Raw genomic sequence first — 26,071 nt, 5'->3', positions numbered from 1 at the left:
GATTAATTCAGGACAGACAGCAGGGATTATTGGAGGGAATAACACAGTGTAGGGATAGAATGGATAATTCAGGACAGACAGCAGGGATTATTGGAGGAAATAACACAGTGTAGGGTTCAAATGGATTAATTCAGGACAGACAGCAGGGATTATTGGAGGGAATAACACAGTGTAGGGATAAAATGGATTAATTCAGGACAGACAGCAGGGATTATTGGAGGAAATAACACAGTGTAGGGATCAAATGGATTAATTCAGGACAGACAGCAGGGATTATTGGAGGAAATAACACAGTGTAGGGATCAAATGGATTAATTCAGGACAGACAGCAGGGATTATTGGAGCAAATAACACGGTGTAGGGATAAAATGGATTAATTCAGGACAGACAGCAGGGATTATTGGAGGAAATAACACAGTGTAGGGATAAAATGGATTAATTCAGGACAGACAGCAGGGATTATTGGAGGAAATAACACAGTGTAGGGATAAAATGGATTAATTCAGGACAGACAGCAGGGAATATTGGAGGGAATAACACAGTGTAGGGATAAAATGGATTAATTCAGGACAGACAGCAGGGAATATTGGAGGAAATAACACAGTGTCGGGATAAAATGGATTAATTCAGGACAGAGAGCAGGGATTATTGGAGGAAATAACACAGTGTAGGGATAAAATGGATTAATTCAGGACAGACAGCAGGGATTATTGGAGGAAATAACACAGTGTAGGGATAAAATGGATTAATTCAGGACAGACAGCAGGGAATATTGGAGGGAATAACACAGTGTAGGGATAAAATGGATTAATTCAGGACAGACAGCAGGGATTATTGGAGGAAATAACACAGTGTAGGGATAAAATGGATTAATTCAGGACAGACAGCAGGGATTATTGGAGGAAATAACACAGTGTAGGGATAAAATGGATTAATTCAGGACAGACAGCAGGGATTATTGGAGGAAATAACACAGTGTAGGGATAAAATGCAATGGATGTTGTGAAGATGGATTGTTAAAAAGTGTTGGATAAGATGCCGTACAGGAGGCTTGTTGATAAGATTAAAGTTCACGGTATTACAGGGAGTGGGTCAGTGTGGATGGGAAGATTGATAAAGGGCAGAGTATTGTTTAATGGATGTTTTTCAGACTGTGGGGATGTAAACAGTGGTGTCCCCCAGGGGCAGTGTTGGGACCATTGCTCTTCTCAATACAATTGTAAACAATTTTACAACCCCAAGTTATAGTCCAGCAATTTTATTTTAAATTCACAAGCTTTCGGAGGCTTCCTCCTTCCTCAGGTGAACGTTGTTGGAAATAAGGAAGGAGTAAGCCTCCGAAAGCTTGTGAATTTAAAATAAAATTGCTGGACTATAACTTGGTGTTGTAAAATTCTTTACAATTGTCAACCCCAGTCCATCACCGGCATCTCCACATCATGGCTTCTCAATACAGAGCAATGACCTGGGCTTGGGTACAAGGGCATAAGATCAACATTTCCTGACAACACCAAGATCGGGAGCATTAAGAACTGTGAAGAGGAATGTTAGCAACTTCAGTGTGACATCGGAACATTGGGAACAGGAGTAGGCCATTCAGCCCCTCGATCCTGTTCCACCATTCAGTGAGATTGGTGTCAGTGACTGTGGGGTTGTTTTATATCAGAGTGGAGGAGATTGGTGTCAGTGACTGTGGTGTTTGGTTTATATCAGTGTGGAGGTGATTGGTGTCAGTGACTGTGGGATTGGTTTATATCAGAGTGGAGGAGATTGGTGTCAGTGACTGTGGGGTTGGTTTATATCAGAGTGGAGGAGATTGGTGTCAGTGACTGTGGTGTTTTTTTTTATCAGACTGGAGGTGATTGGTGTCAGTGACTGAGTTCAGGAACTGGAATTAACCATTTAGACCCTGAAGTCCACTCCGCTGTTCAATTGGATCAAGACTAATCTGTGCCACAACTCCATTTACTCTTCTTTGCTCCATGTCCCTTTCAACCCTCACACAACACAAATCTATCAATCTCAATATTGAACATTTCAATCGAGCCCCAGCATCCACAGCCTTTCGGGGAAGTGAGTTTGTAATTTCCACTAACCTTTGTGTGAAAAATTGCACCTTATTTTGCTCGTAAATGAGCGAGCTCTAATTTTAACATTACCAAGAAGGTGGCAGATGGAGTATAATGTGGGGAAATGAGGAAATTATTCACTTTGGTAGGAAGAATAGAAAAGCAGAATATTTTTTTGAAAAGTGAGAGTCGAAGAAATGTTGGTGTTCAGAGGGATTTGGGTGTCCTTGTACATGGACCACAGAAAGTTAATATGCAGGTGCAGCAAACAATTTGGAAAGCAAATATTATGTTGGCCTTGATTGCAAGGGGGTTGGAGAATAAGAGTAAGGGAGCCTTGCTGCAATTATATAGGGCCTTGGTGAGACCACACCTGGAGCACTGTGTACAGTTTTGGTCTCCTTACCTGAGGAAGGAAATACTTGCCTTAGAAGGGGTGCAACAAAGGTTCACTGGATTGATTCCTGGGATGAGAGGGTTCTTGTATGAGGAGAGATTGAGCAGAATGGCCCGATATTCTCTGGAGTTTAGAAGAATGAGAGGTGATCTCATTGAAACGTCTAAAATTCTTAAAGGGCTTGACAGGGTGGATGCTGAGAGGATGTTTCCCCTTGCTGGAGAGTCTAGAACTCGGGGGCATAGTCTCAGGATAAGGGATCGGCCATTTAAGACTGAGATGAGGAAAAATGTCTTCACTCAGAGGGTTGCGATTGTTTGGAATTCTCTACCCAAGAGGGCTGTGGATGCTCAGTCATTGAGTATATTCAAGAATGAGATGACGAGATTTTTGGACACCAAGAGAATCAAGGAATCGGGCTGGAAAGTGGAGTTAAGGTAGAAGATCAGCCATGTTCTTACTGAATGGCAGAGCAGCCTCGAGGGGCCGTATGGCCCACTCCTGCTCCTATTTCTTATTCCCTCTTGTTCTGGATTCCCCTCCAGAAGAAATCATTTCTCTGTACCTACCTTATTGAATCATTTTATTATTTTAAACATCTCGATGAGATCACATCTCAATGTTCTAAACTCATGGGAATAAAAACCAAGTTTATGCCACCTCTCCTCATAATTTAACCCTTTTAACCCCGGCATCATTCTGGTGAATCTGCACTGTACCTTTTCTAAGGCCGATTTATCTCTCCCTCGGTTCGGTGCCCAGTTCTCCAGGTGGGGTCTGACCAAGGTTCATTACAACTGAAGCATCACTTCTGTATTCCAACCCCACTCAAGATAAAGGTCAACATTCAATTAGACTTGTTGATTATTGTCAAGATTTGTAAGGAATTTGCAAAGTATTCGAGGGGATCTTAGAGTTGGGATTTTTCTTTATTCTGTCCACTCAAGGAGTTTGATAACAGACTTACTCCTTTGAATTTAGTGCTGGATTATTGGGCCGTGATGTGTTTACTTGTTTGCATTTTGTTAAATACATTTGCTGAGTGTATTTAAATTTAAGACGAGATTCCCAGGCCTGATGCTCTATTCACACATCGAAGGTGAGAGAGATGCTGTGGGACACACGATAAGTCCAGTAGCTGAAAGTGATTCACAGACTGGGTTTTGTGTTTCGTGATCCCGGGTACATTACTGATACCTTCCCTGGATCCCAAGGCTGGGAGAGGCACTCGGGAAGGACCGGGGAGCTGGGACTTGGCCATGAGAGTAATTGAAGGTATGAGAACTGAAATAATCTCCAGTGAGAAAGGAGAAAAGGCAGAATAATCGGTAATGAGGACATCAATTAGTCTCTTATCTTGAATTCATCAAGTAATTGACCCATTCTGTTTGAAACAAAGTTGATTTATTTGACTTCGATCCAGAATATTGAATTTCAGCCCAGTTATAGCGGTTATTAACATCAGCAGAAACAAATCCCAACTCCCAGAATGATGTTCTGCTGCTGAAATCCTCATCTGTGCCTTTGTTTATCTCCAGACCCGACTATTCCAATGCTCTCCAGGCCCGGCCTTCCACTTTACACCCTCCGTAAACTTAAACCCACAATCTCCAGATCAATAATCAGTCCCATTATTCATTGTGTCACTGGCCCAGGCTGTGGAGAACACGGAGCAGCTCCCACTCCCACAGCACTGCGGTATGAGCAGGTACCGAGTCAGCCTCAGTCATGAGCACTGGAATCCACGAGTCCGGGTGTGTCAAAGGTGCACGGTGAACAATCACCAAAGTGAAACATTTTTGCCGCTTCCCTTCGATACCTCAGCTGGTCGAGCGACAAGACTGTCGTGGAAAATAAGACAAAGTCATCCTTCCGTCATTTGTTCAATTCCTGCTCGAAGGAGAACGCGTGATTTTGCAATAAGCAGCAATTAGTTCAAGGTCGCTCTCTGAACTTTACAGGCACCTCACAGATTAACATGTTGCCATGAAGGCACAGGACGTCTCTTTTCCTTTCTCAAACCTGAAAACTTTCTGTGTCTGCCCAAACAAGGCTGCTCTGCCTCTGCTCACCAGCAGGGAGCGCTTTTGAGCAGCAATACTTCAAAACACTCAGCTCTCGCTTTCAGGCAAAAGAAGTCTTCGATCAGCACCGGACTCCACGAGTCTGAACGTGTCAACAGGCGCACGGTGAACAATCACCAAAGACAGCACTGTTTATCACTTCCCTTCGATAGCTCAGCTGGTAGAGCGGAGGACTGTAGTGAATAAAACAAAATAAAGTCATCCTTAGGTCGCTGGTTCAATTCCGGCTCGAAGGAGCGAGTGTGATTTTGGAATAAGCAGCAATTACCTCAAGGTCACTCTCTGAACTTTGCAGGCAGCTCACAGATGAACATGTTGCCACTCAGGCACAAGACACCTCTTCTCCTTTCCAAAACCTGAAAGCTTTCTGTGTCTGCCCGAGCACGGCTGTTTCACTCGAGCATTTCCCTCTGCTCACCAGCAGGGAGTGCCTTTGAGCAGCAACACTTGAAATCGCCCTCAATTTCAGGCAAAATGGTCTTCGATCAGTCAGTCAGGGCTCTCGCTGCTCCTCGAGCTCGGGCGGCTGTTGCTTTCCGGTGACCTCGTCTTCCTTCCGAAGGCTCGGGCTCTTCTCAGCATCACTCATGATAACTGCGGCTTCCCGTTCTGCTGTTCCTCACTTGCTGATGCTCGATACCGCCGATTGGAGCAAAGTATTTAATATATTCAGGGAGCGGCAACCCAAGGCAAGATTTCTCTGCTGGTCTTGGAGCAGCTTGAAGGCGAGTGTGAGGCAGGAACTGTGAGGGGCGATTTACAAACAGCAAACGAGGAATTAGCTCAACTGGTGGAGCGCTCACTTGGCATGTGAGAAGTAGCGGGATCGTTGATTATATTCTCCACTCACCGTTTGTCTTGGTGCAATTATACAGAAACAAGAGTGTTGTCAGTGAGTCCATCGCCCATGGACTTCCTAAACTTCACTGTGTGTTTGGGTGCAGAGAGATCAAGGGGCAGTGAATCTTTTGATGTGCTGCAGTAAGCAAAAGTTCTTGATTTTGCAATGCAGCAAAGATGGAAAGATGAGGTGAGAGATGGGAAAAAAGCTTCGTAATCCTTGATGCCTTCTCTGAAGATTGAATTCAGGACCTTCAGATTATGACACTGATGCACTGCTTGCTGCACTGAGAAGGCACTTACCAGGTATGGAGCCAGGCAGCACCACCAAGTAGGACAGCTTGCAAGGTATTGAAGGCCATAAAATTTTGCATTAAAAAATCCAAGCCAGGTAGGAATCGAACCTAATGCGTTATCCATTGCACCACTGGCCCAGATTATAACGAATTAGGAGCAGTGGGAGGCAGTGGGCATGGCGGAGGTACTAAATAAATACATTGCATCTGTCTTTCCCAAGGAAGAAGACGCTGCCAGAGTGTCAGTAAAGGAAGATGTTGTAGAGATACTGGATTGGCTAAAAATTTATGAAGAGGAGGTACTGGAAAGGCTAGCTGTACTTAAAGTAGATCCGTCATCTGGTCCGGATGGGATGCACCCTCGGTTGCTGAGGGAAGTAACGGTGGAAATTGCAGAGGTACTGGCAAAAAACCTCCAAACATCCTTAGATATGGGGGTGATGCCAGAGGACTGGAGAATTGCAAATGTTACACCCCTGTTCAAGAAAGGGTGAAAGAAAAAATCCAGCAACTACTGACCAGTCAGTTTAACCTCGGTAGTGGAGAAAGTTCGAGCAACGATAATCCGGGACAGAATTAGCAGTCAATTGGACAAGGATTAGGGAAAGCCAGCACGGATTTGTTAAAGGCAAATCGTGTTTAATTAAATTGATACAGTTTTTTGATGAGGCAACAGAGAGTAGATGAGGGCAATGCAGTTAATGTGGTGTGTATGGACTTGGAAAAGGCGTCAGATAAAGTGCCGCATAATGGGTTTGTCATCAAGATTGAAGCCCATGGAATAAAAGGGGCAGCAGCAGCATGGATACAGAATTGGCTAAATAACAGGAAACAGAGTGTAGTGGTGAACGGTTGTTTTTCGGAATGGAGGGAGGTGTACAGTGGTGTTCCCCAGGGGTCGGTGCTGGGACCACTGCTTTCCTTGATATACATTAATGACTTGGACTTGGGGATACAGGGCACAATTTCCAAATTCTTGCTACCAAAATGCTCCACTTCACTGTCATCTGCATTAAAATTCATCGGCCAATTATACACCCATTTTGCAAGTTTATTAATGTATTTTGTATTTGGTCGCAATCTTCATCAATATTATCCAAACTCCACCCCACCCCGCCAATCTGGTGTCATCTGTAAATTTTGAAATTGTACTTCCGATTCCCGAGTCCAATTCATTGATGTGAATTGTGAACAGTGGTCCCAGAACCAATCCTTGTGGAGCCCCACTTTCCACCTTATACAGTGTGAGTCGCTACAATTAACCCCACTCTCTGTTTTAGAGCAGTAGTCAAGAGAAACTTCTTTACATAGGGAGTAGGCCGTCTGTGGAATTCACTTCCACGGTTAGTGTTTGGGGCACACAGTTCTGTAATGACAAGTGGTCCTCATGTTTTTATCCAAGACAGGCCTCAGCCCAGTCATTTACTCTAAATGTTGGTGCAATAGTTCAAGCTCAGAGGTGCCAGGTATCGGGAGCAGCAGTAGCTGTAAATAAAATCTAAATGTAAGTAAATACCAATACAGTTCATCTTCATCTATTTCTAGTTTAATAACGTTTGCCGAATGTGGCCCAGGCCAAGTGCCAGGATATCGGGTCAGGTTCACCATCGGAAATGAGTTTGACATCCCTGAGATAGACAATGTGAACCGGATTACCCTCATCCACTAACCCAGCAACTTCTTCAAAAAACTCAAGCAAGTTTGTAAGACACCATTTTCTTTCCCAGAAGCCGTGTTGAGTATCTCCAATGGCTCCTTCTCTTTCCCCGTGATCATAAACAGCATCTCTTAGGATCCCTTCAAGCATCTTCCCTCTGATCGAGGTCACACTGATGGGCCTGTCATTCCCCGGCTCTGATTTGTCCCCTTTAATGAAAATGGGAACTACGTGAGCTCCCTTCCAATCTCAGGGGACAATCCCTGACTCTATTGAGCTGTTGAAGATACAGGCAAGGGGCTCACAGAGCACCCGTCCCATCTCTTTAAACACCCGGGGGTGGATATCATCTGGACCTGGAGCACAATGCATTTTGAGAGTTCATATTTTATCCAAAGTGACATCCCATTCTATTTTAATATTTATGATGTTATTGTTGACAGCACATCCCACAGCTGGAATCTGAGCCTCATCCACAGGAGTGTAGACTGATGAGAAATAGTCATTCAACAGCTCTGCCATAGCCCGGGAATCTGTCCTGAACTGTCTTTCAGTGGCCCTAAAGCATCTTTAATGGTCTTCTGACTCCTGACGTAGCTGGAGAGACATTTGCTATTATTCTCAGAATTGGGAACCATCTTCTTTTCCAAAGATCTCTGAGCTTCTCTAATGGCTGCTTTTGTCTCCCTCGATTGTGGGTGATATTTGACCCAATTCTCCTGTAAACTGAATTCATCCTGATCCGATCTGGGTTAAATGTAAGACAGTTCGGGGAGTCAGGAATCATTCACCGCTAGACCCACACTGAGAGGTAAAACCCCAGACGGTTCCTTAGTAAGGATTCCTCTGGTACCTCAGCATATCTTTGTCAGCTATCTTACAGTCCACTCCTGGAGGCCCCACTCCCTGAGCCTGCAACCTTCAGCAGGGTCAGTGGTGGAGTTCCGCAGTGGGAGTGATCCCAGAGTAACTGTCGGGATCGCCCCCACTCTGTGGATGGTCCGGATCGTGTATTTTTAGTGATCCTGGTGTCTAACACGCACACATCAATAAAACCGGGAATTCTGGAAACACACTGCAGGTCCTTCTTTATCTGGAGATCAAATGACTGTTGTATAATTGTACCAGCAGTTAACAGGCTCCTGTGAACTCCTCCCTCTGCTATTTTAATTCAGACTTTAAATCATTTATTTTAAATGGGTTTATTTTAAATGAGTCAACGCCTGCCTTAAATGGTAGACTCAGGACTGTCACACAAACAGGTTAAATCTTCATAGAATAATTACCACAGTCATTTTTAGACTGGACGCCGCACAGTGACTTTGCTGTCAGTGAAGAGAGACGAGAAAGACCAAAGTGCCGTTTGCCCCTCTCAGTGTGGCCCTGAAGGACTGTGTCCAGGCTGAAGTTCTGTTCCCACCGGACGATCCTCCCCCCAGATTGTCCTTTCTGAGCTCCAGTCAGGTGATGCTAAACACTCAGGTGGGAAAGACCAAAATCTACAACAAGGGTTTAAAACAAAGCTGATTTATTTAACAGATATCCTGAATATTAAACTCCAGCCCAGTTATCGGGGTTATTAACATCAGGAGAAACAAACCCCAACTGTCAAAATGAACATGGTTCAGTCCTGGATGGGATTAACAGCAGAATCCAACCCCTGCAGTCATATGTGAACTCGCTGGTGTCTCAGCACATGTGATGACTGAGTGAATCCCTTCCCACACACGGAGCAGGTGAACAGTCTCTCCCCAGTGTGAGTGCGTCGATGTCTCAGCAGATCATTTCTGATTTTAAATCTTTTCTCACAGTCAGAACATTTAAAGGTCTCTCTTCAGTGTGAACTCGCTGGTGTGTCAGAAGGAGGGATGACCGAGTGAATCTCTTCTTTCACACAGAGCAGGAGAACGGCCTCTCCCTAGTGTGAACTCGCTGGTGAGTGCGTTGGTGTTTCAGCAGATTAAATTTGCTTTTAAACCTCTTCTTACAGTCAGAACATTTAAAAGGTCTCTCATCAGTGTGAACTCGCTGGTGTGACAGCAGGTTGGATGACTGAGTGAATCCTTTCCCACACACGGAGCAGGTGAACGGTCTCTCCCCAGTGTGGGTGCGTTGGTGTGTCAGCAGTTCAATTTTGCTTTTAAACCTCTTCTTACAGTCAGAACATTTAAAAGGTCTCTCATCAGTGTGAACTCGCTGGTGTGACAGCAGGTTGGATGACTGAGTGAATCCTTTCCCACACACGGAGCAGGTGAACGGCCTCTCCCCAGTGTGATTGCGTCGATGAGTTTCCAGCTCTGAAGGGTAATTGAATCCCTTCCCACAGTCCCCACATTTCCACGGTTTCTCCATGGTCCGGGTGTCCTTGTGTCTCTCCAGGTTGGACGATCAGTTGAAGCCTCGTCCACACACAGAACACGTGTACGGTTTCTCCCCGCTGTGAATGGTGCGATGTTTTTTCAGGCTGTGTAACTGGTTAAAGCTCTTTCCACAGTCAGTGCACTGGAACACTCTCACTCGGGTGTGTGTGTGTCTCGGTGCTTTTCCACTCACACTGATGTTTGAAATCTTCTCCCACGGATAGAACAGACAAACATTTCTCCTTCCACATTCAAAGGCCGATGATATTCAGGTCCTGATGAATCGAGTGACTCTGTCAGATCTTGACGTGATCTTTGATTTGAGTTTCCCTCTGCAAATCCTCCCCTGTAAAAGGAGTTTATAAAAGTTATCAATGTAAGTACAGGATAGAAATTCAGATCAGATAACTCGACTTTCTATGGAACATTATTTCCTCTCTCATTCCTCAAAGCTGTAAATCCCCGTCCCACACACTCTCCCTCCTCCCTGTGCTGAAATCCAAACCCATCGCATCATCTTTCAGTGGCCCTAAACCGTGAGTGAAAGGGTGAGAGAGGAATGTGAGAGTGAGTGTGAGAGAGTGTGAGAGTGAGTGTGAGAGAGTGAGTGTGAGAGAAAGTGTGAGAGAGTGTGAGTGATTGTGAGAGAGTGAGTGTGAGAAAGTGTGAGTACAGCAGTGGGCTCGGTGTGGAGAATGAAGTGGGGCAGGTGGAGCATCTTTCAGTGGGGCAGCAGTGATCATAATCTCATGAGGTTTAGAATAGTTACGGAAAAGGACAAGGAACAGTCAAATGTGAAAATTCTTAACTGGAGGAGGGCAAATTCCAGTGAGTTAAAAAGGGATCTTGTCCGTGTGGATTGGAATCAAAAATTGGCAGGCAGAACAGTAATTGAATGATTGGAGGCCTTCAAGGAAGAGTTGGTTTGGGTGCAGAGTAGACAGATGTCTACGGGAGAGAAAGGAAGGGCATCCAAAGCTGGAGCTCCCTGTATGACGAAAGAGATAGAGATTAAAATGAAACAGGAGGCTTATGAGGAATGTAAGGTTCATAATACAGTTGTGAACCAGGCTGAACAAAGAAAGTACAGAGATCTAAAAAAGGGAATAAGAGGTGCAAAGAGGGAGTATGAGAATATATTGGTGGTAAACATAAAAGGGAATCCAAAAGTCTTTTATAAACATACAAATGGTAAAAGGGGAGTCAGAGGAAGGGCGGGGTCGATTCGGGACAAAAAAGGAGATCTTCTTGTGGAGGCAGAGGGCATGGCTGAGGCACTAAATGATTACTTTACATCCGTCTTCACAAGAGAAGAGGATTCTGCCATTTTAGCAGTGAAGGAGGAGGTAGTTCTGATATTGGAGACGATAAAAATCGATAAAGAGGAGGTACTTAAAAGATTGGCAGTGCTCAAAGTAAAAAGTCTTTCGGTCCAGATGGGATGCCTCCTCGATTACTGAGGGAAGGAAGGGTGTCGATAGCAGAGGCTCTGACCACAATCTTCCAATCCTCCTTGGATATGGGAGTGGTGTCTGAGGACTGGAGGATTGCAAGTGTCACACCCCTGTTCATAAATGTGGGAGAGGGATAAACCCGGCAATTACAGCCCAGTCAGCCTAACGTCGGTGGTGGGAAACTTCGAGAGACCCGAATCTGGGACAAAATTAATTCTCACTTGGAAGAACGTGGGTTAATAAATGAGAGCCAATATAGATTTGATAAAAGTAAAATCATGTCTGACTAATTTGATTGAGTTCTTCAATGAAATAACGAGAGGGTTGATGAGGGTAGTGACTCGATGTTGTGCACATGGACATTTAAAAGGCGTTTGGTAAAGTACCACCAAATGGACCTGTTGGTAAAATTGAAGCCCATGGCAGCATGGATACAAAATTGGCTGAGAGACAGAACGTGGAGATCAGTGATGAACCGTTGTTTTACAGACTGGAAGGAAGTATACAGTGATGTTCCACAGGGGTTGGTATTCGGACCATGACTCTTTTTTGAGATATATTAATGACCTAGAAGTGTAACCAGTGGGTGCCGCAAGGATCAGTGCTTGGGCCTCAGCTGTTTACAATATATATCAATGACTTAGATGATGGGACCGAATGTAATGTATCCAAGTTTGCTGACAATACAAAGCTAAGTGGGAAAGTAAGTTGTGAGGGGGACACAAAGAGTCTGCAAAGGGATATGGACAGGTGAAGTGAGTGGGCGAGAAGGTGGCAGATAGAGTATTATGTGGGGAAATGTGAGGTTATTCACTTTGGTAGGAAGAATAGAAAAACAGAATACTTTTTAAATGGTGAGAAACTATTAAATATTGGTGTTCAGAGGGATTTGGGTGTCCTCGTACAAGAAACACAGAAAGTTAACTTGCAGGTACAGCGAGCAATCAGGAAAGCAAATGGAATGATGGAATTTATTGGAAGGCAGTTGGAGTAGCTCCCAAACCGATCACCATTTGTCCTTTATCAACGGATGCTCCCCGACTCATCACCATTTCTCCTTCATTTACAGATACTCCACAACTGATCACGATTTCTCCTTAATTTACAGACGCTCCCTGGCCGATTACCACTTCCCCTTAATTTACTGATGCTCTCTGGCTTATTACCATTTCTCCTTCTTTTACAGACGCTCCATGACCGATCACCATTTCTCCTTCATTCACAGACGCTCCCAGACCGAACACCATTTCTACTTCATTTACAGACGCTCCCTGACTGATCACCATTTCTCCTTCATTTACAGACGCTCCCTGACTGATCACCATTTCTGCTTCATTTACAGACGCTCCCTGACCGATCACCATTTCTTCTTCATTTACAGACGCTCCCTGATTCGATGAGTCACGAGGTTTGACGCTGACACTGCGCATGCTCGGAGGCCGCGGGCCGTGTGTTGAGTTTCGGGTCTGATCTAAACCGGAGCCCCCGGAGTGTAGAGAGAGAGAGGAGAATGTTCACTGTTTGATATTCGGGCCCGGGGCCGCACTCGGGGTTTGTGAAGCCCCCGCCCCCTCCCCCGGGGTTTATTAACCCGCTCCCCCCGCCCATCTCTCACCTGTTGCCGACACGATCTCGGCCTCACTCCCCGCCCGCCGCGCATGCTCAGCTCACACTGCCCGGGTGATTGACGGGAGCTCCGGACCAATAGGAAGAGCGGAGAGGGGCTGGAGGACCGAGCGGGCGGTTGGTCCTCCAACCAATGGGAGTGGGTGAGGGGCGGGACTTGCGGCACCGAGTGGGCGGGGCTGAGCCCGGATCTCCCTCATTGGCTGAAACTCTGCATCAATTTTAAACCTGATTGATGTCAAACTCGAGGGAAAAAACTGGACTTTAATAAAGGACAAAGAGGAGGGAATATTGGAGGGAATAACACAGTGTAGGGATAAAATGGATTAATTCAGGACAGACAGCAGGGAATATTGGAGGAAATAACACAGTGTAGGGATAAAATGGATTAATTCAGGACAGACAGCAGGGAATATTGGAGGGAATAACACAGTGCAGGGATAAAATGGATTAATTCAGGACAGACAGCAGGGAATATTGGAGGAAATAACACAGTGTAGGGATAAAATGGATTAATTCAGGACAGACAGCAGGGAATATTGGAGGGAATAACACAGTGTAGGGATAAAATGGATTAATTCAGGACAGACAGCAGGGAATATTGGAGGGAATAACACAGTGTAGGGATAAAATGGATTAATTCAGGACAGACAGCAGGGATTATTGGAGGGAATAACACAGTGTAGGGATAAAATGGATTAATTCAGGACAGACAGCAGGGAATATTGGAGGGAATAACACAGTGTCGGGATAAAATGGATTAATTCAGGACAGACAGCAGGGAATATTGGAGGGAATAACACAGTGTAGGGATAAAATGGATTAATTCAGGACAGACAGCAGGGAATATTGGAGGGAATAACACAGTGTAGGGATAAAATGGATTAATTCAGGACAGACAGCAGGGAATATTGGAGGGAATAACACAGTGTAGGGATAAAATGGATTAATTCAGGACAGACAGCAGGGAATATTGGAGGGAATAACACAGTGTAGGGATAAAATGGATTAATTCAGGACAGACAGCAGGGATTATTGGAGGGAATAACACAGTGTAGGGATAAAATGGATTAATTCAGGACAGACAGCAGGGAATATTGGAGGGAATAACACAGTGTAGGGATAAAATGGATTAATTCAGGACAGACAGCAGGGATTATTGGAGGGAATAACACAGTGTAGGGATAAAATGGATTAATTCAGGACAGACAGCAGGGATTATTGGAGGAAATAACACAGTGTAGGGATAAAATGGATTAATTCAGGACAGACAGCAGGGATTATTGGAGGAAATAACACAGTGTAGGGATAAAATGGATTAATTCAGGACAGACAGCAGGGATTATTGGAGGAAATAACACAGTGTAGGGATAAAATGGATTAATTCAGGACAGACAGCAGGGATTATTGGAGGAAATAACACAGTGTAGGGATAAAATGCAATGGATGTTGTGAAGATGGATTGTTAAAAAGTGTTTGATAAGATGCCGGACAGGAGTCTTGTTGATCAGATTAAAGCTCACAGTATTACAGGGAGTGGGTCAGTGTGGATGGGAAGTTGGATAAAGGGCAGAGTTGTGGTTAATGATTGTTTTTCAGACTATAGGGATGTAAATGGTCATCTCCTCCATTAGCAGTGTTGGGACCATTGCTCTTGTCAATATCGAGCAATGACCTGGGCTTGGGTACAAGGGCATAAGATCAACATTTCCTGACAACACCAAGATAGGGAGCATTAAGAACTGTGAAGAGGAATGTTAGCAACTTCAGTGTGACATTGGAACACCAGGAACAGGAGTCGGATATTCAGCCCCTCGAGCCTGTTCCACCATTCAGTGAGATTGGTGTCAGTGACTGTGGGGTTGGTTTATATCAGGCAGAATGAGATTGGTGTCAGTGATTGTGGTGTTTTTTTATCAGAGTGGAGGTGATTGGTGTCAGTGACTGGGTTCAGGATTTGGAATCAGCCATTCAGCCCCACAATCCTGCTCCGCCATTCAATTGGATCAGGACTAATCTGTACCACAACTCCATTTACTCGCCTTTGCTCCATATCATCTTCAGCTGCTTTATCAATGACCTTCCCTCCATCATAAGGTCAGAAATGGGGATGTTCACTGATGATTGCACAGTGTTCAGTTCCATTCGCAACCCTTCAGATAATGAAGCAGTCCGTGCCCGCATGCAGCAAGACCTGGAGAACATCCAGCCTTGGACTGATAAGTGGCAAGTAACATTCGCGCCAGACAAGTGCCTGGCAATGACTATCTCCAACAAGAGAGAGTCTAACCACCTCCCCTTGACATTCAAAGGCATTACCATCGCCGAATCCCCCACCATCAACATCCTGGTGGTCCTCATTGACCAGAAACTTAACTGGACCAACCATATAAATACTGTGGCTCCAAGAGCAGGTCAGAGGCTGGGTATTCTGTGGCGAGTGACTCACCTCCTGACTCCCCAAAGCCTTTCCACATCGACAAGGCACAAGTCAGGAGTGTGATGGAATACTCTCCACTTGCCTGGATGAGTGCAGCTCCAACAACACTCAAGAAGCTCGACACCATCCAGGACAAAGCAGCCCGATTGATTGGCACCCCATCCACCACTTTAACATTCACTCCATTCACCACTGGCGCACTGTGGCTGCAGTGTGGACCATCCACAGGATGCACTGCAGCAACTCGCCAAGGCTTCTTCGACAACACCTCCCAAACCCGCGACCTCTACCACCTAGAAGGACAAGAGCAGCAGGCGCATGGGAACAACACCACCTGCACGTTCCTCTCCAAGTCACACACCATCCCGACTTGGAAATATATCGCCGTTCCTTCATCATTGCTGGGTCAAAATCCTGGAACTCCCTTCCTAACAGCACTGTGGGAGAACCTTCACCACACGGACTGCACGAGTTTAAGAAGGTGGCTCACCACCACCTTCTCAGAGGAAATTACGGATGGGCAATAAGTTCTGGTCTCGCCAGCGATGCCCACATCCGATGAAGGAATAAAAAAAAATCCCTTGCAACCCTCACACAACAAAAACCTTTCAATCTCAATAATGAAAATTTCATTCGAGCCCCAGCATCCACAGCCTTCCAGGGAAGTGAGTTTGTAATTTCCACAACCCTTTGTGTGAAAAATTGCAACCTTATTTTGCTCATAAATGACCCAGCTCTAATTTTAATATTATCAAGAAGGTGGCAGATGGAGTATAATGTGGGGAAATGTGAAATTATTCACTTTGGTAGGAAGAATAGAAAAGCAGAATATTATTGAAAAGATGAGAGATTAAGAATTATTGGTGTTCAGAGGGATTTGTGTGTCCTTGCACACGGATCACAGAAAGTTAACATGCAGATCCAGCAAGCAATTAGGAAAGCAAATAGTATGTTGGCCTTTATTGCAAGGGGTTTGGAGAACAAGAGTAAGGAAGTCTTGCTGCAATTATATCAGGCTTTGGTGAGGCCACACCTGGAGTACTGTGTACAGTTTTGGTCTCCTTACCTGAGGAAGGATATACTTGATTAGAGGGGGTGCAATGAAGGTTCACTAGATTGATTCCTGGGATGAGAGGATTGTTGCATGTGGAGAGAGTGAGCAGAATGGCCCGATATTGTCTGAAGTTTAGAAGAATGAGAGGTGATCTCATTGAAACGTCAAAAATTCTTGGAGGGCTTGACAGGGTAGATGCTGAGAGGCTGTTTCCCCTGGCTGAAGAGTCTAGAACTCGGAGGCATAGTCTCAGGATAAGGGGTCGGCCATTTAGGACAGAAATGAGGAAATATTTCTTCACTCAGAGGGTTGTCAATCTTTGGAATTCTCTGCCCCAGAGGGCTGTGGATGCTCAGTTGTTAAGTATTTTCAAGAATGAGATCGAGAGATTTTTGGACACCGAGGGAATCAAGGAATCAGGCAGGAAAGTGGAGTTGAGGTAGAAGATCAGCCAAGTTCTTACTGAATGGCAGAGCAGGCTCGAGGGGCCGTATGGCCCACTCCTGCTCCTATTTCTTATGCCCTCTTGTTCTGAATTCCCCCTCCAGAAGAAATAATTTCTCTGTATTTACCTTATTGAATCCCTTTATAATTTTAAACACCTTCATCAGATCACATCTCAATGCTCTAAACTCATGGGAATAAAAACCAAGTTTATGCCACCCGTCCTCATAATTTAACCCTTTTAACCCCGGCATCATTCTGGTGAATCTGCACTGTACCTTTTCTAAGGCCGATTTATCTCTCCCTCGGTTCGGTGCCCAGTTCTCCAGGTGGGGTCTGACCAAGGTTCATTACAACTGAAGCATCACTTCTGTATTCCAACCCCACTCGAGATAAAGGTCAACATTCAATTAGACTTGTTGATTACTGTCAAGATTTGTAAGGAATTTGCAAAGGATTCGAGGGGATCTCAGAGTTGGGATTTTTCTTTATTCTGTCCACTCAAGGAGTTTGATAACAGACTTACTCCTTTGAATTTAGTGCTGGATTATTGGGCCGTGATGTGTTTACTTGTTTGTATTTTGTTAAATACATTTGCTGAGTGTATTTAAATTGAAGACGAGATTCCCAGGCCTGATGCTCTATTCACACATCGAAGGTGAGAGAGATGCTGTGGGACACACGATAAGTCCAGTCGCTGAAAGTGATTCACAGACTGGGTTTTGTGTTCAGTGATCCCGGGTACATTACTGATACCTTCCCTGGATCCCAAGGCTGGGAGAGGCACTCGGGAAGGACCGGGGAGCTGGGACTTGGCCATGAGAGTAATTGAAGGTATGAGAACTGAAATAATCTACAGTGAGAAAGGAGAAAAGGCAAAATAATCGGTAATGAGGACATCAATTAGTCTCTTATCTTGAATTCATCAAGTAATTGACCCATTCTGTTTGAAACAAAGTTGATTTATTTGACATCGATCCAGAATATTGAATTTCAGCCCAGTTATTGCGGTTATTAACATCAGCAGAAACAAATCCCAACTTCCAGAATGAAGTTCTGCTGCTGAAACCCTCATCCGTGCCTTTGTTTACCTCCAGACTCGACTATTCCAATGCTCTCCAGGCCCGGCCTTCCACTTTACACCCTCCGTAAACTTAAACCCACAATCTCCAGATCAATAATCAGTCCCATTATTCATTGTGTCACTGGCCCAGGCTGTGGAGAACACGGAGCAGCTCCCACTCCCACAGCACTGCGGTATGAGCAGGTACCGAGTCAGCCTCAGTCATGAGCACTGGAATCCACGAGTCCGGGTGTGTCAAAAGGTGCACGGTGAACAATCACCAAAGTGAAACATTTTTGCCGCTTCCCTTCGATACCTCAGCTGGTCGAGCGACAAGACTGTCGTGGAAAATAAGACAAAGTCATCCTTCCGTCATTTGTTCAATTCCTGATCGAAGGAGAACACGTGATTTTGCAATAAGCAGCAATTAGTTCAAGGTCGCTCTCTGAACTTTACAGGCACCTCACAGATTAACATGTTGCCATGAAGGCACAGGATGCCTCTTTTCCTTTCTCAAACCTGAAAACTTTCTGTGTCTGCCCAAACAAGGCTGCTCTGCCTCTGCTCACCAGCAGGGAGCGCTTTTGAGCAGCAAGACTTCAAAACACTCAGCTCTCGCTTTCAGGCAAAAGAAGTCTTCGATCAGCACCGGACTCCACGAGTCTGAACGTGTCAACAGGCGCACGGTGAACAATCACCAAAGACAGCACTGTTTATCACTTCCCTTCGATAGCTCAGCTGGTAGAGCGGAGGACTGTAGTGAATAAAACAAAATAAAGTCATCCTTAGGTCGCTGGTTCAATTCCGGCTCGAAGGAGTGAGTGTGATTTTGGAATAAGCAGCAATTACCTCAAGGTCACTCTCTGAACTTCACAGGCAGCTCACAGATTAACATGTTGCCACTCAGGCACAGGACACCTCTTCTCCTTTCCAAAACCAAAAGACTTTCTGTGTCTGCCCGAGCACGGCTGTTTCACTCGAGCATTTCCCTCTGCTCACCAGCAGGGAGTGCCTTTGAGCAGCAACACTTCAAATCGCCCTCAATTTCAGGCAAAATGGTCTTCGATCAGTCAGTCAGTCAGGGCTCTCGCTGCTCCTCGAGCTCGGGCGGCTGTTGCTTTCCGGTGACCTCGTCTTCCTTCCGCAGGCTCGGGCTCTTCTCAGCATCACTCATGATTACTGTGGCTTCCCGTTCTGCTGTTCCTCACTTGCTGATGCTCGATACCGCCGATTGGAGCAAAGTATTTAATATATTCAGGGAGCGGAAACCCAAGGCAAGATTTCTCTGCTGGTCTCGGAGCAGCTTGAAGGCGAGTGTGAGGCAGGAACTGTGAGGGGCGATTTACAAACAGCAAACGAGGAATTAGCTCAACTGGTGGAGCGCTCACTTGGCCTGTGAGAAGTAGCGGGATCATTGATTATATTCTCCACTCACCGTTTGTCTTGGTGCAATTATACAGAAACAAGAGTGTTGTCAGTGAGTCCATCGCCCATGGACTTCCTAAACTTCACTGTGTGTTTGGGTACAGAGAGATCAAGGGGCAGCAAATCTTTTGATGTGCTGCAGTAAGCAAAAGTTCTTGATTTTGCGATGCAGCAAAGATGGAAAGATGAGGTGAGAGATGGAAAAAAAGCTTCGTAATCCTTGATGCCTTCTCTGAAGATTGAATTCAAGCCCTTCAGATTATGACACTGATGCACTGCTTGCTGCACTGAGAAGGCACTTACCAGGTATGGAGCCAGGCAGCACCACCAAGTAGGACAGCTTGCAAGGTATTGAAGGCCATAAAATTTTGCATTAAAAAATCCAAGCCAGGTAGGAATCGAACCTAATGCGTTATCCATTGCACCACTGGCCCAGATTATAACGAATTAGTAGCAGTGGGAGGCAGTGGGCGTGGCGGAGGTACTAAATAAATACATTGCATCTGTCTTTCCCAAGGAAGAAGACGCTGCCAGAGTGTCAGTGAAGGAAGATGTTGTAGAGATACTGGATTGGCTAAAAATTTATAAAGAGGAGGTACTGGAAAGGCTGGCTGCACTTAAAGTAGATACGTCATCTGGTCCGGATGGGATGCATCCTCGGTTGCTGAGGGAAGTAACGGTGGAAATTGGAGAGGTCCTGGCAAAAAACCTCCAAACATCCATAGATATGGGGGTGATGCCAGAGGACTGGAGAATTGCAAATGTTACACCCCTGTTCAAGAAAGGGTGAAAGAAAAAATCCAGCAACTACTGACCAGTCAGTTTAACCTCGGAAGTGGAGAAAGTTCCAGCAACGATAATCCGGGACAGAATTAGCAGTCAATTGGACAAGGATTAGGGAAAGCCAGCACGGATTTGTTAAAGGCAAATCGTGTTTAATTAAATTGATACAGTTTTTTGATGAGGTAACAGAGAGGAGATGAGGGCAATGCAGTTAATGTGGTGTGTATGGACTTCGAAAAGGCGTCAGATAAAGTGCCGCATAATGGGTTTGTCATCAAGATTGAAGCCCATGGAATAAAAGGGGAAGTAGCAGCATGGATACAGAATTGGCTAAATAACAGGAAACAGAGTGTAGTGGTGAACGGTTGTTTTTCGGAATGGAGGGAGGTGTACAGTGGTGTTCCCCAGGGGTCGGTGCTGGGACCACTGCTTTCCTTGATATACATTAATGACTTGGACTTGGGGATACAGGGCACAATTTCCAAATTCTTGCTACCAAAATGCTCCACTTCACTGTCATCTGCATTAAAATTCATCGGCCAATTATACACCCATTTTGCAAGTTTATGAATGTATTTTGTATTTGGTCGCAATCTTCATCAATATTATCCAAACTCCACCCCACCCCGCCAATCTGGTGTCATCTCTAAATTTTGAAATTGTACTTCCGATTCCCGAGTCCAATTCATTGATGTGAATTGTGAACAGTGGCCCCAGAACCAATCCTTGTGGAGCCCCACTTTCCACCTTATACAGTGTGAGTCGCTACAATTAACCCCACTCTCTGTTTTAGAGCAGTAGTCAAGAGAAACTTCTTTACATAGGGAGTAGGCAGTCTGTGGAATTCACTTCCACGGTTAGTGTTTGGGGCACACAGTTCTGTAATGACAAGTGGTCCTCATGTTTTTATCCAAGACAGGCCTCAGCCCAGTCATTTACTCTAAATGTTGGTGCAATAGTTCAAGCTCAGAGGTGCCAGGTATCGGGAGCAGCAGTAGCTGTAAATAAAATCTAAATGTAAGTAAATTCCAATACAGTTCATCTTCATCTATTTCTAGTTTAATAACTTTTGCTGAATGTGGCCCAGGCCAAGTGCCAGGATATCGGGTCAGGTTCACCACAGGAAATGAGTTTGACATCCCTGAGATAGACAATGTGAACCGGATTACCCTCATCCACTAACCCAGCAACTTCTTCAAAAAACTCAAGCAAGTTTGTAAGACACCATTTTCTTTCCCAGAAGCCGTGTTGAGTATCTCTAATGGCTCCCTCTCTTTCCCCGTGATCATAAACAGCATCTCTTCGGATCCCTTCAAGCATCTTCCCTCTGATCGAGGTCACACTGATGGGCCTGTCATTCCCCGGCTCTGATTTGTCCCCTTTAATGAAAATGGGAACTACATGAGCTCCCTTCCAATCTCAGGGGACAATCCCTGACTCTATTGAGCTGTTGAAGATACAGGCAAGGGGCTCACAGAGCACCCGTCCCATCTCTTTAAACACCCGGGGGTGGATATCATCTGGACCTGGAGCACAATGCATTTTGAGAGTTCATATTTTATCCAAAGTGACATCCCTTTCTATTTTAATATTTATGATGTTATTGTTGACAGCACATCCCACAGCTGGAATCTGAACATCATCCATAGGAGTGTAGACTGATGAGAAATAGTCATTCAACAGCTCTGCCATAGCCCGGGAATCTGTCCTGAACTGTCTTTCAGTGGCCCGAAAGCATCTTTAATGGTCTTCTGACTCCTGACGTAGCTGGAAAGACATTTGCTATTATTCTCAGAATTGGGCACCATCTTCTTTTCCAAAGATCTCTGAGCTTCTCTAATGGCTGCTTTTGTCTCCCTCGATTGTGGGTGATATTTGACCCAATTCTCCTGTAAACTGAATTCATCCTGATCCAATCTGGGTTAAATGTAAGACAGTTCGGGGAGTCAGGAATCATTCACCGCTGGACCCACACTGACAGGTAAAACCCCAGATGATTCCTTGGTAAGGATTCCTCTGGTACCTCAGCATATCTTTGTCAGCTATCTTACAGTCCACTCCTGGAGGCCCCACTCCCTGAGCCTGCAACCTTCAGCAGGGTCAGAGGTGGAGTTCCGCAGTGGGAGTGATCCCAGAGTAACTGTCGGGATCGCTCCCACCCTGTGGATGGTCCGGATCGTGTATTTTTAGTGATCCTGGTGTCTAACACGCACACATCAATAAAACCGGGAATTCTGGAAACACACTGCAGGTCCTTCTTTATCTGGAGATCAAATGACTGTTGTATAATTGTACCAGCAGTTAACAGGCTCCTGTGAACTCCTCCCTCTGCTATTTTGATGCAGACTTTAACCCATTTATTTTAAATGGGTTTATTTTAAATGAGTTAACGCCTGCCTAAAATGGTAGACTCAGGACTGTCACACAAACAGGTTAAATCTTCATAGAATAATTACCACGGTCATTTTTAAACTGGACGCCGCACAGTGACTTTGCTGTCAGTGAAGAGAGACGAGAAAGACCAAAGTGCCGTTTGCCCCTCTCAGTGTGGCCCTGAAGGACTGTGCCCAGGCTGAAGTTCTGTTCCCACCGGACGATCCTCCCCCCAGATTGTCCTTTCTGAGCTCCAGTCAGGTGATGCTAAACACTCAGGTGGGAAAGGCCAAAATCTACAACAAGGGTTTAAAACAAAGCTGATTTATTTAACAGATATCCAGAATATTAAACTCCAGCCCAGTTATAGGGGTTATTAACATCAGGAGAAACAAACCTCAACTGTCAGAATGAACATGGTTCAGTCCTGGATGGGATTAACAGCAGAATCCAACCCCTGCAGTCATATGTGAACTCGCTGGTGTCTCAGCACGTGTGATGACTGAGTGAATCCCTTCCCACACACGGAGCAGGTGAACAGTCTCTCCCCAATGGGCATGCGTTGATGTGTCAGCAGTTCATTTCTGCTTCGAAAGCTCTTCTCACAGTCACTGAGTTAAAAGGTCACTCAATAGTGTGAACAAGTTGATGTTTCAGAAGGTGGGGTGAATTAGTGAATCCCTTCCCACACACGGAGCAGGTGAACAGTCTCTCCCCAGTGTGAACTCGCTGGTGTTTCAGCAGGGCGGATGACTGAGTGAATCCTTTACCACACACAGAGCAGATGAATGGCCTCTCCCCAGTGTGAACTCGCTGGTGTGTCAGCAGGGCGGATGACTGAGTGAATCCCTTCCCACACACGGAGCAGGTGAACGGCCTCTCCCCAGTGTGGGTGCGTTGGTGTGTCAGCAGAATACCTTTGCTTTTAAACCTCTTCTCACAGTCAGAACATTTAAAAGGTCTCTCCCCAGTGTGAACTCGCTGGTGTGTCAGCAGGTCGGATGACTGAGTGAATCCCTTCCCACACAAGGAGCAGGTGAACGGCCTCTCCCCAGTGTGAGTGCGTTGGTGTTTCAGCAGAATAGTTTTGCTTTTAAACCTCTTCTCACAGTCAGAACATTTAAAAGGTCTCTCATCAGAGTGAACTCGCTGGTGTTTCAGCAGGTTGGATGACTGAGTGAATCCCTTCCCACACACAGAGCAGGTGAATGGCCTCTCCCCAGTGTGACTGTGTCGATGAATTTCCAGGCTGGAGGGGGAATTGAATCCCTTCCCACAGTCCCCACATTTCCACGGTTTCTCCGTGGTCCGGGTGTCCTTGTGTCTCTCCAGGTTGGACGATCAGTTGAAGCCTCGTCCACACACAGAACACGTGTACGGTTTCTCCCCACTGTGAATGGTGCGATGTTTTTTCGGGCTGTGTAACTGGTTAAAGCTCTTTCCACAGTCAGTGCACTGGAACACTCTCACTCGGGTGTGTGTGTCTCGGTGCTTTCCCACTCACACTGATGTTTGAAATCTTCTCCCACAGATAGAACAGACAAACATTTCTCCTTCCACATTCAAAGGCCGTTGATATTCAGGTCCTGATGAATCGAGTGACTCTGTCAGATCTTGACATGATCTTTGGTTTGAGTTTCCTGTCTGCAAATCCTCCCCTTCTAGTACCCTGTAAAAGGAGTTTATAAAAGTTATCACTGTAAGTACAGGATAGAAATTTATATCAGATAACTCTACTTTCTATGGAACTTTCTTTCCTCTCTTATTCCTCAAAGCTGTAAATCCCCATCCCATACAGTCTCCCTCCTCCGTGTGCTGAAATCCAAACCCATCGCATCATCTTTCAGTGGTCCTAAACCATGAGTGAAAGGGCGAGAGAGCGAATGTGAGAGAGCGCGAGAGAGCGAATGCGAGAGAGCGCGTGAGAGCGAATGCGAGAGAGCGAATGTGAGAGAGTGAACGTGAGAGAGTGAATGTGGGAGAGCGCGAGAGAGTGAATGTGAGAGAGCGCGAGAGAGGGAATGTGGGAGAGCGCGAGAGAGTGAATGTGAGAGAGCGCGAGAGAGTGATTGTGAGAGAGCGCGAGAGAGCGATTGTGAGAGAGCGCGAGAGAGCGAATGTGAGAGCGCGAGAGAGCGAATGTGAGAGAGCGCGAGAGAGCGAATGTGAGAGAGCGCGAGAGAGCGAATGTGAGAGAGCGCGAGAGAGCGAATGTGAGAGAGCGCGAGGGAGCGAATGTGAGAGAGCGCGAGAGAGCGAATGTGAGAGCGCGAGAGAGCGAATGTGAGAGCGCGAGAGAGCGAATGTGAGAGAGCGCGAGAGAGCGAATGTGAGAGAGCGCGAGAGAGCGAATGTGAGAGAGTGCGAGAGAGTGAATGTGAGTACAGCAGTGGGCTCGGTGTGGAGAATGAAGTGGGGCAGGTGGAGCATCTTTCAGTGGGGCAGCAGTGATCATAATCTCATTCGGTTTCGAATAGTTATGGAAAAGGACAGGGGACAGTCAAATGTGAAAATTCTTAACTGGAGGAGGGATAATTCCAGTGAGTCAAAAAGGGATCTTGTCCAGGTGGATTGGAATCAAAAATTGGCAGGCAGAACAGTAATTGAACAGTGGGAGGCCTTCAAGGAGGAGTGGGTTTGGGTACAGAGTAGACAGATTTCCACGAGGAGGAAAGGAACAGCATCCAAAGCTGGAGCTCCCTGGATGACTCTCCCTGACTGATCACCATTTCTCCTTCATTTACAGACTCTCCCTGACCGATCACCATTTCTCCTTCATTTCAAGACGCTCCCTGACCGATCACCATTTCTCCTCCATTTCCAGGCTCTCCCTGACCTATCACCATTTCTCCTTCATTTACAGACGCTCCCTGACCGATCACCATTTCTCCTTCATTCACAGGCTCTCCCTGACCGATCACCATTTCTCCTCCATTTACAGACTCTCCCTGACCTATCACCATTTCTCCTTCATTTACAGACGCTCCCTGACCGATCACCATTTCTCCTTCATTTGCAGACTCTTCCTGACCGATAACCATTTCTCCTTCATTTGCAGACTCTCCCTGACCGATCACCATTTCTCATTCATTTACAAACGATCCCTGACCGATCACCATTTCTCCTTCATTCACAGACTCTCCCTGACCGATCACCATTTCTCATTCATTTACAAACGATCCCTGACCGATCACCATTTCTCATTCATTTACAAACGATCCCTGACCGATCACCATTTCTCCTTCATTTGCAGACTCTCCCTGACCGATCACCATTTCTCCTTCATTTGCAGACTCTCCCTGACCGATCACCATTTCTCATTCATTTACAAACGATCCCTGACCGATCACCATTTCTCCTTCATTCACAGACTCTCCCTGACCGATCACCATTTCTCATTCATTTACAAACGATCCCTGACCGATCACCATTTCTCATTCATTTACAAACGATCCCTGACCGATCACCATTTCTCCTTCATTTCCAGACTCTCCCTGACCGATCACCATTTCTCCTTCATTTACAGACTCTCCCTGACCGATCACCATTTCTCCTTCATTTGCAGACTCTCCCTGACCGATCACCATTTCTCATTCATTTACAAACGATCCCTGACCGATCACCATTTCTCCTTCATTCACAGACTCTCCCTGACCGATCACCATTTCTCATTCATTTACAAACGATCCCTGACCGATCACCATTT

At 45.6% G+C, this 26,071-nt stretch overlaps 1 protein-coding gene, 2 non-coding genes and 1 pseudogene across 3 annotated transcripts; 2 read left to right on the top strand and 2 right to left on the bottom strand.

Moving 5' to 3' along the window:
- The first annotated feature begins 4,692 nt into the window (after window positions 1–4,692).
- On the top strand, window positions 4,693–4,786 carry trnay-gua (transfer RNA tyrosine (anticodon GUA)). Its single transcript has 2 exons — window positions 4,693–4,729; window positions 4,751–4,786. It is a non-coding gene; the product is annotated as a tRNA-Tyr (tRNA).
- Window positions 4,787–8,854: 4,068 nt separating this feature from the next.
- LOC137310617 (zinc finger protein 664-like) lies at window positions 8,855–12,621 on the bottom strand. Its single transcript, XM_067978354.1, has 2 exons — window positions 12,324–12,621; window positions 8,855–10,049 (listed from the first exon to the last, which is right to left on the bottom strand). Exon 2 carries the CDS (start codon window positions 9,693–9,695, stop codon window positions 9,234–9,236), a length of 462 nt encoding a protein of 153 aa, XP_067834455.1. The 5' UTR covers window positions 9,696–10,049; window positions 12,324–12,621; the 3' UTR covers window positions 8,855–9,233.
- Window positions 12,622–18,507: 5,886 nt separating this feature from the next.
- On the top strand, window positions 18,508–18,601 carry trnay-gua (transfer RNA tyrosine (anticodon GUA)). Its single transcript has 2 exons — window positions 18,508–18,544; window positions 18,566–18,601. It is a non-coding gene; the product is annotated as a tRNA-Tyr (tRNA).
- Window positions 18,602–22,567: 3,966 nt separating this feature from the next.
- On the bottom strand, window positions 22,568–23,745 carry LOC137310618 (zinc finger protein 551-like; annotated as a pseudogene).
- Window positions 23,746–26,071: the final 2,326 nt, after the last annotated feature.

The sequence above is a fragment of the Heptranchias perlo genome, unplaced genomic scaffold (genome assembly GCF_035084215.1).
Source record: "Heptranchias perlo isolate sHepPer1 unplaced genomic scaffold, sHepPer1.hap1 HAP1_SCAFFOLD_266, whole genome shotgun sequence".
Taxonomy (NCBI): Eukaryota; Metazoa; Chordata; class Chondrichthyes; order Hexanchiformes; family Hexanchidae; genus Heptranchias; species Heptranchias perlo.
This window is presented reverse-complemented; position numbering and strand designations above follow the sequence as displayed.